Source organism: Ascaphus truei, chromosome 3, assembly GCF_040206685.1.
Source record: "Ascaphus truei isolate aAscTru1 chromosome 3, aAscTru1.hap1, whole genome shotgun sequence".
NCBI classification, from domain to species: Eukaryota; Metazoa; Chordata; class Amphibia; order Anura; family Ascaphidae; genus Ascaphus; species Ascaphus truei.
Genome location: NC_134485.1, coordinates 30663106 through 30678115, shown reverse-complemented (window position 1 = coordinate 30678115; position 15010 = coordinate 30663106). Strand labels below are relative to the sequence as shown.

Sequence of the window (15010 nt, the reverse complement as noted above, 5' to 3'; positions counted from 1 at the left end):
CCCTCTCTAATAGCGCGTCTGAGATCAGATGCATTGTAAATTCTTTTGTATTTGGTACAATTTTCAAATTACCTGAAATTTGCAGGTCAACCCTTTAGGGATGCCTGGGGAACCCCTGATGAAAAACACTGCTATGGGAGTAGTCATGAATTTCAGTTATTGAAATGCTTTAATTCAGATTGTGTTTGTTTTCCTTTTATTTTACTTGAAGGTGGGGAAAGAATCATGTAAATTTACAGACATTTTCACGAAAGCCCTAACGTAAGGACCATTGTATACAACAGTGACAGATTGAAGTATTAATAAAATGTGCTTCCAAGCATATTTTCAATTTACCAGTTCGTACAGTTAAAAAATGGTATTACTGTGGAAGAGTGCATAAATGTGCAGAATTCAGGGAAGACGAGAATGCAAAGAAGCAGTACAGATCTAAATACTAGGGGCTAAGTAGGGCAAGGAAAATCCTGTGAGCCTTTTACAGGAAAGGGAAAAAAACATGCTGTGACACTTCTGCCAGTGCTGATAACTGTCTGTTGGGCTAAATATAAGTATTCTGTGCTGATTGTAAGAAAATGTATGTTGTAATAATATACCTGGTGAAAAGCATTCAATTTCCTTATCTGCTTGGTCAGGTTACAAATCACTAAACTATCACAACTGTAATGCACAAGTACATGACTATATGGCATACTGGATGTGTTTATACAGATGCAGCAGCCGTTATTCGAACATTTCATGGAGCCGTTTTCGTGTGCTCTGCTGTATTCCATGCGGCATTGACGCTGCCAATCACACCAGGCACACGTGTTTATCACGGTTGACTTGTTTGAATTTCATGGATTCTGATTTCTTTGGGTGCAATTCTTCTCGTATCCGCCAGTTGGCAGAAATTAATTAATTGTAATGTGTACAGTACTGTGCTACTGTGTCAATTTGCAGGTGTCTAAAAAACAGATTAAAACAAGTCTACAGTACCACATTGGTCCATTGTGAATCGAACTTGGTCCTTGAAGACGCTGAAGACGTTATCAAATTTATTTAAATGTAATAAAAAACCCTAAAACACAATGCTGCGGGCTTTTTTCTATATTCTTATCCCTGCACAATTGCTGACTGGACTGGGCACCATTTGTACACCGTACACGTATTAAAAACCTGACTGTAGTTATGCATTTTCAATATGTTCTGCAATTAATGCTGCAACAGATAAGATGGTGACTGTATCAGAAATATATGAATATTTCATTTCGAACTATGATTTTTTACAAATGTTCACATGACGTTCGTGGGTGGAAGCGTTTGTAAAGGCAAACCTTAACTAACGATCATTGTTTTCTTTGCATCGCCCCTACTCCCGAGATAGAGGAGGGTATTGGTGTGTGATCCCACATTTTTACAATTTGTTTGATCATGGCAACGTCAAAAGGAGAAAGGCCAGGTTTAATCCATATAAAATTCGTCTTTCACAATCCAGCAATGTGCCAACGCCGGCAACAGCGCTGGCAACAGCTCCAGCACCAGCTTATAATAACGGTCTGACCGTCGGTGAAAACCTGGTGAACGGCAATCCATGGTACCTGTTCCTCCCGGAATAACCACAAGATTTACAGCCTGATTTCCAACCAGATTACACGTACAGGTACCTGTACCAGCATGCTTACAACCAACATGATTAGCAGCTTCAGCAGCTGTCAACTACAGGTGTAGCAGGCCAGCTGTCACCTGTCAACGATAATGCAGACAGCAGTGCTCATCTCCACCCGTTTGGCAAAGTTTATAATGAAGGTAAATATAATGTACTACAGTATACTGTATTACACTATACAGTACAGTATTAAGTTTAAAGCTGCAGTTCAAGCTGCCGTGTTAAAAAAAAATCTTTAAAAAAAAAACAAGACAATGTGTGCATCAATACAATATGCACACAGACAAGTGATTAGCCACAGTAAGCTGCAGATCGGTCCATTCTTCTGTAATCAATCGCTTTGCTCAGGGTTATTTAATTCAATTCTTGCGCAGCATATTGAAAATGTAGTCCTGCAATATGATTTCCTGAGCAGTTACTACAGTAGATACAATTGGTTGACTGCTAGGGAGAGGGCGGGGCTCAAGAGCCAGAGCCTATCAGAAGTTTGTTCTGATCGTACAGAACTGATTTATTTAAAAAAAAAAAAAAAAAAAAAAGTAGGATATTGCTTGAACTGCTGCTTTAATTCCAAATGACACTATAGTAGTGTACAGTATGCTTGCCATACAGTATCAATGCTTGTACTCAAGCAGCATGCGCAATAGCGGAAATAATAGCATACTTTTTTCCCCATTTTACATGAAACCAGAACAGAGTAATATAAAACAATACTAGTATTGCATACATACTTTAAGCAGCAATCGTTAGACAGCGTAGACACAACCAGGGATTCCCTCAAAAATGATTCCTTTAAAATGTCAAATATATGCAACCAAAACTAGTAAGACTAGATAATGCAACACATTTCTGAGCAGTCAAGACAAAATATTTAAAGCAAATCATTCAAGCATCTAAAGTAGACACCTCCGAGCCAAGATTCCATATAGCTCCTTAGAATTTAGAACTAATCTAATCCTTAGAACTATTGTATTATGGTTCCATCGCTCTACTGTACATTGAAAAGACAGATTAGTCCACTCTGTAAAAATGAGTCCTATATTCTCCCAAGGAAATGCATTATTCAGTGTATACATCGTGCTTAGCTGCATGTTGATCCTGATGTCGAATCGAGTAAATATACCTTCAAACAAACAACAAATTACCCATGTGATAATAATCCACTCCTGATTTTGTACTCCCAATTACTGGCCAATTAGCTACATTGATCTCAAAGAGAAAGATCTGATGAAGAAAGACCGACCTCGAACATAATCAAAGTGCAAAGTTCATTCACTGTAGTTTGAAGTTGTTTATAAAAGCAGTGAGGAGTACAGGTTTCCTGTTTTCCTAAGAACCATCACAACATTTCTTAAAGGTAACACAATTACAGTATGGAAAGAAATTGTAAAATACCATAAACATTTAAGACCGTGTTTTTCAACAGGAGCCTAGGGTTACGCCAGCATCCTTAAAGGGTTCCCTGAAATTTTCAGGTCATTTCAGTTCATTTGAGAACTGTACCAAATACAGAAGAATTTACAATGCATCTGATCTCAGACGCACTATTAGAGAGGGTTGGGGTTCCTTACAATGCATCTGATCTCAGACGCGCTATTAGAGATGGTTGGGGTTCCTTACAATGCATCTGATCTCAGACGCGCTATTAGAGAGGGTTGGGGTTCCTTACAATGCATCTGATCTCAGACGTGCTATTAGAGAGGGGTTGGGGTTCCACAGAATTTCACAATAGAATAATAGGGTTCCTTAACACAAAAAAGGTTTTAAAACGACTTTTTAATATATGTGAGGCAGCATTGTCCACTAACACAGAGACGCTAGTTCAGAACTACAGTAATCTCTTAATATCAGTTTTACAGCAAAAGCACAATTCTGTTGCCTTCCAACTTCATTCCTAAGGCATATTAGATAATGCTTTGTAAGTGACAGAATGTGCTGCCTGGAGAAGGGATTTTGATGGCGGCTACTAGGAGACACATTATATGCTTTTAACACATTCATATTTGCTACTAGAATACCAACCAGTGGGTTCCATAGTTCACAATCAGCAGCTTTATCAGAGGTCTATAGATGTCATTTTTTGACATGCTTACCTTAATAATGCCTAGAATCTATTAATACTGTATTTTATAAACAGCGCTAAAAAGACACACTGTAAGTGTTAAGTATTACTACAAGGAAGAAGTAAAGTCTCCCAACGACAAAACTGAGGCAAAATCTGTGGAAAAGAATTGCACAATATTTATCAAAGGAAAATCCCCAATTGTATTCCTTTTCTTTGATGAATATGGTGGGTTTTTTTGCACTGGTTTTGTCCTAATTTGTAGCCAAAGGCTTTACTAAATAGACCCCAAAATCTTTTAATACACCATCAATTCTGTCAAGTTTGGTAACCTCTCCTGCTTATATAATTTGCTATTCACTAAACTGACGTTGAAGGTTTTCAAGCTGATCACTTCTGAAAATATTTCCTCTAATATCTCGATTTTCTATCCAGGTTGCTGGTCTCTTTTTGGATTAACTAAGGTAAATGAGATGACAGCCTTCGACCTGTTAGTGCCGGCATAGATTTATACATGTATTTCACTAAATTCATGTAAAATAGCCTTGCCTCTTTCAGGAACTATTGTATGGAGAGGTTTCCAGATTGCTAAATGTTTTGCTTCATCTGGCTATATATATATATATATATATATACAAATATAAATATATATATATATATATATTATATGTATGTCTGTATGTCTGTATGTATGTATACACATATATATATATATTTATGTATATATGTATGTATATATATATATATATATATTATATGTATGTCTGTATGTCTGTATGTATGTATACACATATATATATATATTTATGTATATATGTATGTATAGCCATGCTGTATAGCCATGCCAGGCTATATATATATAGCCATGCTGTAAAATGGCTGCAGTCATCTCTCCTGCTGACAGTAAGGCCTGGTAAGTTATGGGCATGCCAGCAGTAATCATGGAGGTTTGCCCTCACACCCTGGTGAGGTGCCCTGTGTATGGATGGGAGTGGTCACAAGCTCTGACTCCCTGGTTGGTGATGTCAGAGTTGTGTCAGCCCCCAGAGGATACATAAGGCACAGCACTGATTAAAAGTTAGGGAAGTAGGTAGTAGTTAGTGGTAGAGGAGTTCAGAGTTGATATACGCTGCAGGATTAATGAGACTGTGACCAGGGACCTGGCGGAGAGTAGATATCCCTACGGGGAAAGGGAATCCCTAATCAAGGAGAAATATACCTTTCAGAGGGAAGCTACTGGATATAATGTGTGGCTAAATACATTATAGCTACAGCTAGCCACATCCAGCAATAAAGATGACTCTGATAAAAGATACCCTTGTGTGTAAGTGTGGAGTGATTACGCAGGGGGCTGCACCACAGAGGAGTTCCTCACCAGGACCATCCACAAGCGGACGCTGGGATCCTGATGAGGTGGAGGCGCTGCACTGGATATAGGTAGGACTCAAGCACACTAGCTCAGCTGCCTGTCTGGGTTGGCAATCCCCACACACCATCATGCGGGAGACTCAGGAGTCCTGTTGCCAACAGGTGCACCACCAGACATCACACTGTAATGGGGACTGGTTAGACCACAGGGGCCAATGTGAGATTGGGTGGGTCAGGCCGGGCCAGAAATACCGTTACACAATATTAGCAAGACATTTTCTAGAGGCAAATGATTCTGTGGATTTTTAAGTATAATTTGAGGCGATCTTTAGATGTCTAAATAACTTGAGGTTTAATAACACAGGAAATCAGCTGTCCAAATAGATGCATAGTTCATAAGTGCAGGAGAGGTATAATTAGAGCCTCCCTTTGCAGTAATGTGACTCAGAAATCACTGTGGAATCACAGCTTTAACAAACATGGCATGTATCTTGACCCTTGTATATTTTTTTAGAGCTTCACAAGCTACATTTACCTCTGGCCACCTACTTTCATTGTAGTAAACAAAATAGGACGTGCTAAGGCAGGGGTGCTCAACTCCAGTCCTCAAGCCCCCTAACAGGTCATGTTTCCAGGATATCCCATCTTGAGCACAGTTGGTTCAATCAGTCCCTGCTTCAGCACAGGTAGCTCAATCAGAGGCTCAGTCTTTGATTGAGCCACCTTTGCCGAAGCTGGGACATCCTGAAACCTGACCTGTTGGTTGGGCTTGAAGACTGGAGTTCTGCACCACTGGTCTAATGGTTCTTTCTACTGACCTTCTTCAACTTAAGCCACCTAGTGGTCACACATATTATCATTTTGTCGATTTTCCATTTCTGTGAACTCCACGTATACAGGCATACGCCGGTTTAAGGACACTCGCTTTAAGTACACTCGCGAGAAAGTACATATCGCCCAATAGGCAAACTGCATCTCACGCATGCGCCCGTCGTCATGTCCTGAACAGCAATACTGGCTCCCTACCTGTACCGAAGCTGTGCTTAAGCGGGGAGACTATAGAGCCTGTTACAAATGCGTTATTTACATCAGTTATGCACGAATGTGATGATTGCAGCACAGTACATGCATCAATAAGTGGGGAAAAGGTAGTGCTTCACTTTAAGTACATTTTCACTTTACATACATGCTTCGGTCCCATTGTGTACGCTAATGCGGGGCATGCCTGTACTGTACTTGTTGAAAACTCCATTACTTTACCCCTTAGATATAATAGATATCAATTACAAGAAGTTTCAACTTCTACAGACAGAGCTTGGGAGCCACTTCGAGCCAACGTGCAACATATATTTCATGGGCACCTAACATCAAACTCTTGTTCTTGCCTTTAATTTAGCTGGGTCTTTAATTTGCTTAGAACACTGTTGTCCTCTGACAACATGGTTTTTGTGTTGCCAGAGGACTATGTGAATCAGTATTAGTTTAATGTATAACACTGTTATACAGTAGATGTGAAATAAAGACCGTGCATCCCTGTTGTGGTGGAAGGCATATCACAAAATTATGTAACATTGTGCCCATTAATTGGCTCCCTGTGACACTGAAATAGGCGACGTCAGTTTGACAGGCCAAATCAGGCTACTTCTTAGCTAAGGATTGCTTTAATACATTAATACAATGAGGTGCGATAGTTCCATTTACAATATGACTAGGCCTAACATTAGTTCTTTCACATTAGAAGTGTGATGCTGTGTTGGATTCATGTCAGTGGCCAATTATGTTATATTAAAAACACTACAGGAAGAACTTCTTCTGCCTTCATTACTTACTCATCTGCATTACATGCTGCACTAAAATCCCAGTCAGATATTTTCTTTTGTATTGGCCTGTGCTTTAGACTGTGCTTGGGTGTTTTGATATGTGTTACAATATCATTTGTGGCACCATTGGATGTAGAAAGTTCAGAAGTACAAATTGTGCATAAAACATGACATTAGTCGGGGCGCGCATGCGGCACGGAACCAAGGTGACCACTTAGGAGAGCTCCGCTGATTACGGGCACAAAAAATAAAATTTTAAAGCTTTATCCGTTTCCCTGCCTCATAACTCAGCATCATGCGATCAGCAAAGAAAAGAAAATAAACAGCCTTCAAGTGAAGTAACTGAGCACTTTAGAAAACGGGATCAGCAAGAGCAGGCTGAGACAGCAAATGGTGGCACCATGAGGATGCAGGCGGAACCTGAATAAGAAGCAGAGGAGAGAGCTATGCCCACCACCAAAGGTGACTTACTGGACCTCTTCCAAAACGTCAGACAACTAGTGGTGGGAGAAGTGCAGAAAGCAATGACTGAAATAAGACAGGAAAATCAGGGACTGGGAGAGAGGACTGACTGCCTACAAAATAAGGTAGATGAGATCATAGCTCAAAATGTCAGAACATGAGATAAGAGGCCTGAAATCCCTAATTGAATCCCTAACTGAGGCCCAAGAAGATTTTGAAAACCATTCAAGACGGAACGATTTAAGACTGAGAAATATCCCTGAGACTATCCTTCCGGAGGCCCTGGAGAAGTTTATACATGGGGCTCTTTAAATCCCTTGTCCAAGATATACCAGAAGACAAACTGCTACTGGACAAGGTACACAGAGCGTTAGGGCCAAAACAATCAGATCCCAATAAGGCAAGGGACATCATCCTCAGAGTCCATTACTTCACGGTAAGAGGCTATTCTTAATGTACTGTAACTAGATCCGATCCATGGGTTCCGTTTGAGGGTCATCAAATCCAGATCTACCATAACCTCATAACTCTCTTCTACCACACTGTACATTAACAGTAACAAGGAATTGAAAGCTCTACAAAGAACAATCATGTTGTTTCATTGAAAGGTGCCACAATCCTAAAGTGTCTACACTTCTACTGGACCCATAGTGCTACTAGATCTGTGTACTTAATTTAAATTTTAATGTAATCTTATGTGAATAAAATATAAATCAATAACTGGCTAACTGCCAAAGCAAAAGTGTCCTTCTTAATGATCACAAGCAAACAGCAATCTGTGAAAGTGACGATACCCATGTACCTCTTGGGAATGGGTATCCTGACAGAGGTGATGCCTACTGTACCTTGCCATGATTGGAGATATATAGGGATCGAGTTAACGTACAAATCCGATTGGTCAAATTAAAATAAGGGGTGGAGCTAAAATGACAGACTAGTGAGGAAATTGTCAAAGAAACCATTTTGTGTAAACTTTTGAAAAACAGGTTTCTCTCCCTCCCCCTTTTAATATATATATATATATATATATATATATATATATATATATATATATATATATATATATATATATATATATTATAGGTCTGCACCCCTGCCTTTCAACCATTATCACCTAGCATACAGTGCTCCCACTGCAGCAAGGGATTTTGGGAAATGACATGCAAATGAGCACACAATGTGTCACCTTTTGCCTGGAATATCCATACACATGGAGCCCATTTCCCAGAATCCCTTGCTGCAGTGGGAGCACTGTATGCTAGGTGATAATGGTTGAAAGGCATGGGGTGCAGACCTGTCTAAGACGTGATTGTGCTCACAAGTGATATTCTTTATTGGCTATATGCTAACAGTGGAGGTTTTTTATTGCCTTTTTCGCCCACCATAACGTAAAATGTAATGGTATATATATATATATATGGTAATGTGTTAAATAGCTGGCAAGGATTGGTAAAAATGTTAATAAAAGCTGTGGCCATTTTTTATCCAAATTGGTGTATTATTTGGTATTGGACGGGTCGGTCTTTGGGAAGGTTATGAAGGAATTCACTGCCATCAGTAGTTTTAGTGCTCTATTTTGAATCGAAAAGCTGGATGTATACAACTTATTCCTCTGTTGTAACTGACCATACTTACAGTAGGTTAAAATGTAAAACCGGCTGAGGTTTTCTTATTGGCTTATCTTTTCCGTGCCTGTTCTGAATGGAAGGCACTTATGATTCACAGGAAACCTGGGTATTCACTTCATTGATGCATTAATATAGTAGGAACGTTATTGCACATGCACTGGCGTGTTGCTGCGGGACATATTCAGATTGACTACGGGAGAAGACGCCAATGTCTTGGAATCAGCCGTGTGGATAAGGATACAGGGCTAATGCATTACATCACCCGCGGAACGCGCGCTGACAGGTGGACCAATGTCTGCTACATATGTAAGTCACCTAAAGTACGTGTAACTTAAAAGCATAAACTGGTACACAGGGAGTTACACGTTATGCATCCCAAGTAAATATATTTACCTTCACCAATCAAAGAAAACTAGAAATTGTAATACATTATACATTGCAGGTATTAGATGCTGTACAATGATCCAATCGTTTACTTTCCCATTTTACACGTAATTTATAATACAGTACATGCATATCCTTTCATGAGAGATTCTACTCAAGTCTATGGGTGACTCCAGAAAGTCTATGGGTGCAGAGAATCCACATAAGATGACACACACTTCTCAAACTCACACAGTCCCACACACATATTAACCCACACATGTATCAACTTCACACGGCCCACGCACACTTATTACCCCACACACGTATTACCCCCCACACACACATGTATTACCAGACAGATGCATAAACCTTACACATTACCCCACACAGTTATTACCTCACACACTCCCAGGCACAATTATTACCTCTCAAGCACTTATTACCCCACACATGTATTACCCCAAACACACACATGTATTACCCCACACATGCATCAACCTTACACATTACCCCACACAGTTATTACCACACACACTCCCTGACACACTTATTACCTCTCATGCACTTATTACCCCACGTTTTCGGAGTGGGTGCCCCCCTAGTGAGACAGCACAACGAAGCTTCCTTTTCTTCCTCTATCTTTGCCATTGGACATGAGATTGGGAAGGGAAGGGAGCTTTACCACTTCCCCTCTGCATCCCTGGGAGAAGGGAGAAGGAGGGAATGGCCCAGCCTGTATGTAAATAGGCTGCTCTCTCCCTCTTCACGCTGAAGCTGGGCTGGGAGAGGGGAGGATGGGAGAAGCAGCTGAGAAGTACAGTAATACGACTCATTGGGATGTCAAGCAGCCTCCCCTTTCCCTCTAAAAAAAGGTGATCGACCTGATGAAGTAATTGGCACCGGAAACAATTAGTAAAAGTAAAGCTGCTTTAACCGGCTGCCCACGTCTGATTTATCCAGAGAGTTTCTGGGAGAGTGTGCAGTGAGCGGTGATATGATTCCTGGGCATTTGCTGCTGTTACCAGAGGACCAGAGCAGCAGCCACTGCAAGGAGCTGACCCCACTGCAATGAGAAGACCCACAGCAAGTAGCAGATCCCACTGCAAGGAGCAGCAGCCACTGCAAGGAGCAGCAGCCACTGCAAGGAGAAGACCCACAGCAAGTAGCAGATCCCACTGCAAGGAGCAGCAGCCACTGCAAGGAGCAGCAGCCACTGCAAGGAGCAGACCAACAGCAAGTAGCAGACCCCACTGCAAGGAGCAGCAGCCACTGCAAGGAGCAGACCCCACTGCAAGGAGCAGACCCACAGCAAGTAGCAGACCCCACTGCACGGAGCAGCAGCCACTGCAAGGAGCAGCAGCCACTGCAAGGAGCAGACTCCCCTGCAAGGAGCAGACCCCACTGCAAGGAGCAGCAGCCACAGCAAGGAGCAGTCCCACTGCAAGGAGCAGCAGCCACAGCAAGGAGCAGACCCCACTGCACGGAGGCAGCAGCCACTGCAAGGAGCAGCCCCCACTGCAAGGAGCAGCAGCCACTGCAAGGAGCAGCAGCCACTGCAAGGAGCGGACACGCCAATGAGGCCAGGCACCGGGGAGCGCTCGGTGCATGAGGCTGCACACAGACGCGAGCTCCACCAGCATCAACTCTTATTTATAGGCGAGGCTTGGTGTGAATCGTGGGCTGACCAATCGGAAGCTGCGGTTGGTAGCATGGGACAGTCCCTGAAATCGGGAGTCTCTTTACCTGCACCAGGAGCATTGACATGTATGTATTATTCAGGAGACACTGTCTGATGTTGGTAATGTATCTTTTTATTTCTACCTTTTTGTTTTTGTTTTGTTTCACCAATAAAAGTTCCTCAATCCTGATGAAGTCTTAAAGAAATCCACACGTCAATGACAGAGGCATGGGCATGTTATGCTCTATGCAAACCAGTCACTGAGTGTCCAGCCCAGTGTTGGACCCGGAGGGAAGCCAGCCCCTGTCTCACTTGTGTGTACACTATCAGCCCCCAGCACATCATAATAATAACCAAGCGGTACTCACCGACCCGTAGGACTTGTTGGGACGCCTGGGGGAGAATGGCTGTAAGAAAGCACAGGAGGGGAAGTACCAGCCCAGCGCTGGCAGTGCTGTCCATAGTAACAAACACGGAGGGATCGCGGCTCAGTGTGCTCTTCCCCATCCTTAATTCATACTGATAACGAGCCCCTTCCTGAGACTGAAGAGCTGAGGCTGGGGAGTTTGGTTGGATGTCCACCTCATTCTCTGCCTCTTCCACTCTTCTCTCTCCCCCCTTTTCTGGGGTTGGATGCTTGCCTCTCCGCTCTTAGCCCATCACTACATCAGTTGTGTGGCTGAATAATATCCAAAAAAGACGTTCCCCTCTTTGCAGCCCCCTCCGTGTGATGCCCACAGCCAGCTTATTGTACAGAAGCCCCCCACCCCAGCGAGATGCTACTCCAGTGATGAAGTGATGAGGGGAAGACGAACCAATCGCTCTGATCTCCAGCAGATTAACCTCACTTCTGAGCCACATTCACTCCTCTGCAACTACTTTATACGCTGCTGCCCTCGTCACAGATGACTGCATTTTTGCTTGAAATCTAATGATAAAAGCAACTCTAATCTCCATGTTTTTGGGTCTGGGAGTGGAGAAAGCAGAGTGATTAAGTCTGCGATGTAACCAGCATCATGTAAGTGCAGAGGAAGGAGTATCTCTGCTGCTCTCACCTCCCATGCCTGGCCACTACTGTGTCTTTTTATTAAAATGAGCATTTAGGGACCACCTCTAAAACTAATCACCGGGCTGAAACATTTATACTGAGATATGACTTCACACCTCCTACTGTATAATGATTGATATTTAAATCATTTCTCACCTACTGTAATGCTGGTTGATAACCTAATAGCACCAATTAATATACCAATACCAGAGAAAATAACTTGCTTGTTAATGATCAAAATCAGTTAAAGAGAAGCACCACAACATTAACATGGCAGACCTGACAAAGGTATTTTTGTTGGGGTTACTCACCCATTTATTACCAAAGACCAAAATACATTGCTTTGTTTTACGGTCCCTTGTGGAAGTGGGTTACTTTTTCTGTGTCTAGAGATATGTTTACAATATGTGCCTGGAGATAAGTTTCTAGTATGTACCAGGAGATATGTTTACAATATGTGCCTGGAGATATGTTTCTAGTATGTACCAGGAGATATGTTTACAGTATGTGCCTGGAGATATGTTTCTAGTATGTATCAGGAGATATGTTTCTAGTATGTACCAGGAGATATGTTTCTAGTATGTACCAGGAGATATGTTTCTAGTATGTATCAGGAGATATGTTTCTAGTATGTACCAGGAGATATGTTTACAGTATGTACCAGGAGATATGTTTCTAGTATGTATCAGGAGATATGTTTACAGTATGTGCCTGGAGATATGTTTCTAGTATGTACCAGGAGATATGTTTCTAGTATGTACCAGGAGATATGTTTCTAGTATGTACCAGGAGATATGTTTCTAGTATGTACCAGGAGATATGTTTCTAGTATGTATCAGGAGATATGTTTACAGTATGTGCCTGGAGATGTGTTTCTAGTATGTACCAGGAGATATGTTTCTAGTATGTACCAGGAGATATGTTTCTAGTATGTATCAGGAGATATGTTTACAATATGTACCAGGAGATATGTTTACAGTATGTAGCTGGAGACATGTTTATAGTATGTGTCTGGAGATGTTTTATAGTATGTACCAGGAGATATGTTTACAGTATATACCAGGAGATATGTTTCTAGTATGTACCAGGAGATATGTTTACAGTATGTACCTGGAGATGTGTTTACAGTATGTATCAGGAGATATGTTTACTGTATGTATCAGGAGATGTGTTTACAGTATGTACCAGGAGATATGTTTACAGTATGTATCTGGAGATATATTTACAGTATGTACCTGGAGACATGTTTATAGTATGTAGCAGGAGATAAGTTTATAGTATGTGTCTGGAGAAATATTTATAGTATGTATAATGAGATATGTTTCTAGTATGTACCAGGAGATATGTTTCTAGTATGTACTGTACCAGGAGATATGTTTCTAGTATGTACCAGGAGATATGTTTCTAGTATGTATCAGGAGATATGTTTACAGTATGTGCCTGGAGATGTGTTTATAGTATGTACCAGGAGATATGTTTCTAGTATGTACCAGGAGATATGTTTCTAGTATGTATCAGGAGATATGTTTACAATATGTACCAGGCGATATGTTTACAGTATGTAGCTGGAGACATGTTTATAGTATGTGTCTGGAGATGTTTTATAGTATGTACCAGGAGATATGTTTACAGTATATACCAGGAGATATGTTTCTAGTATGTACCAGGAGATATGTTTACAGTATGTATCAGGAGATGTGTTTACAGTATGTACCAGGAGATATGTTTACAGTATGTATCTGGAGATATATTTACAGTGTGTACCTGGAGACATGTTTATAGTATGTAGCAGGAGATAAGTTTACAGTATGTGTCTGGAGATATGTTTACAGTATGTATAAGGAGATATGTTTATAGTATGGGTCTGGAGAAATGGTACTAGAGAGAAAAGCTCAGCAGCATCCATAATGAAATGCAGTAACATGTTTTTGTAGGCAGGGGGATGAGAGAGGTAGGTAAAATATGTTTCCTTAAATTATGAACTGATTCTTTGAACCCCTTTGCAGTTAAAGGTGCCTGCAATGCTTTGCGAGACAATGCATGGCAGACCCTTCTAGCAGAGAAAGTGTTAATATTACAGAAGATAACCATATTTTTGTGAGGGGCATTTCACTGTGTATATATATATATATATATATATATATATATATATATATATATATATATATATATATATATATATATATATATATAATGTGTGTGTCTTTTATTCTGATCTCGATGTCTCTCAAAATTTTAATTTAATTTAATAAATGAAACAAAACAGAAAAAAGAAGCAGTCACAATAACAGCAGGTATCTTGCCAAGGGTGCACGTAACTCCAAGCAAGGGAAGAATAGTGCATAAAGAAATGAGAAATCCCTTTGAATGCACTCGCAGTATGATCTGACGATTTATACTCTTAAAACCTTTTAATTGGTAATATTACAAATTATTATAATAAGATTGGTAGTAATACATCCATGAACACACTTGATAAGCAACAAACTAATAATGTAAATAGTTGCTGACCCTTGGTATATTGTATGTATACATATACAGTATGTACTCCTTCAATGAAACATAGGAACACTCCTTAGAGTATTAAGCTGTATAGAACCAGTGATGTACACCCATTAGGTCTCTGTAACTTCATTAATAGAATTAATACATTTTTGTCAAAAATTCTGGGGTAAAAAAAAAATTACTACCCAGAGCACTAAATCACCAATAGGCGTTAAACCAATATAGGGACAGACGGAAACTATTAAAACAAAATAACTAAAATATATAAAGAGCGTAACAACAGCCTACATGGTTAACAGCTGTGGTGTCATGTAATGACCAGTTATACAGCCATAGAATAATGCTGCTTACCAGCCTTTCACTGCATCATTCTGCGAATACAAATCCCAAGTATAGCAATTGGATTATTAATATGGCAAACTCGTTTG

The 15010-nt window shown here is 40.6% G+C and overlaps 1 protein-coding gene across 6 annotated transcripts in view; it reads right to left on the bottom strand.

Annotated features, from left to right (window-relative positions):
• GRIK1 (glutamate ionotropic receptor kainate type subunit 1) overlaps positions 1-12109 on the bottom strand; it is a 376065-nt gene extending 363956 nt beyond the window's left edge. For 3 of the 6 annotated variants that reach the window (XM_075593906.1, XM_075593909.1, XM_075593911.1), the window contains exon 1: positions 11398-12109. In XM_075593906.1, coding sequence (XP_075450021.1) covers positions 11398-11536 — 139 coding nt within the window. In that variant the 5' untranslated portion in view covers positions 11537-12109. The remainder of the gene's footprint in view (positions 1-11397) is intronic. The other 3 variants (XM_075593907.1, XM_075593910.1, XM_075593908.1) reach the window with 1 other exon arrangement.
• Between the last annotated feature and the right edge of the window lie 2901 nt (positions 12110-15010).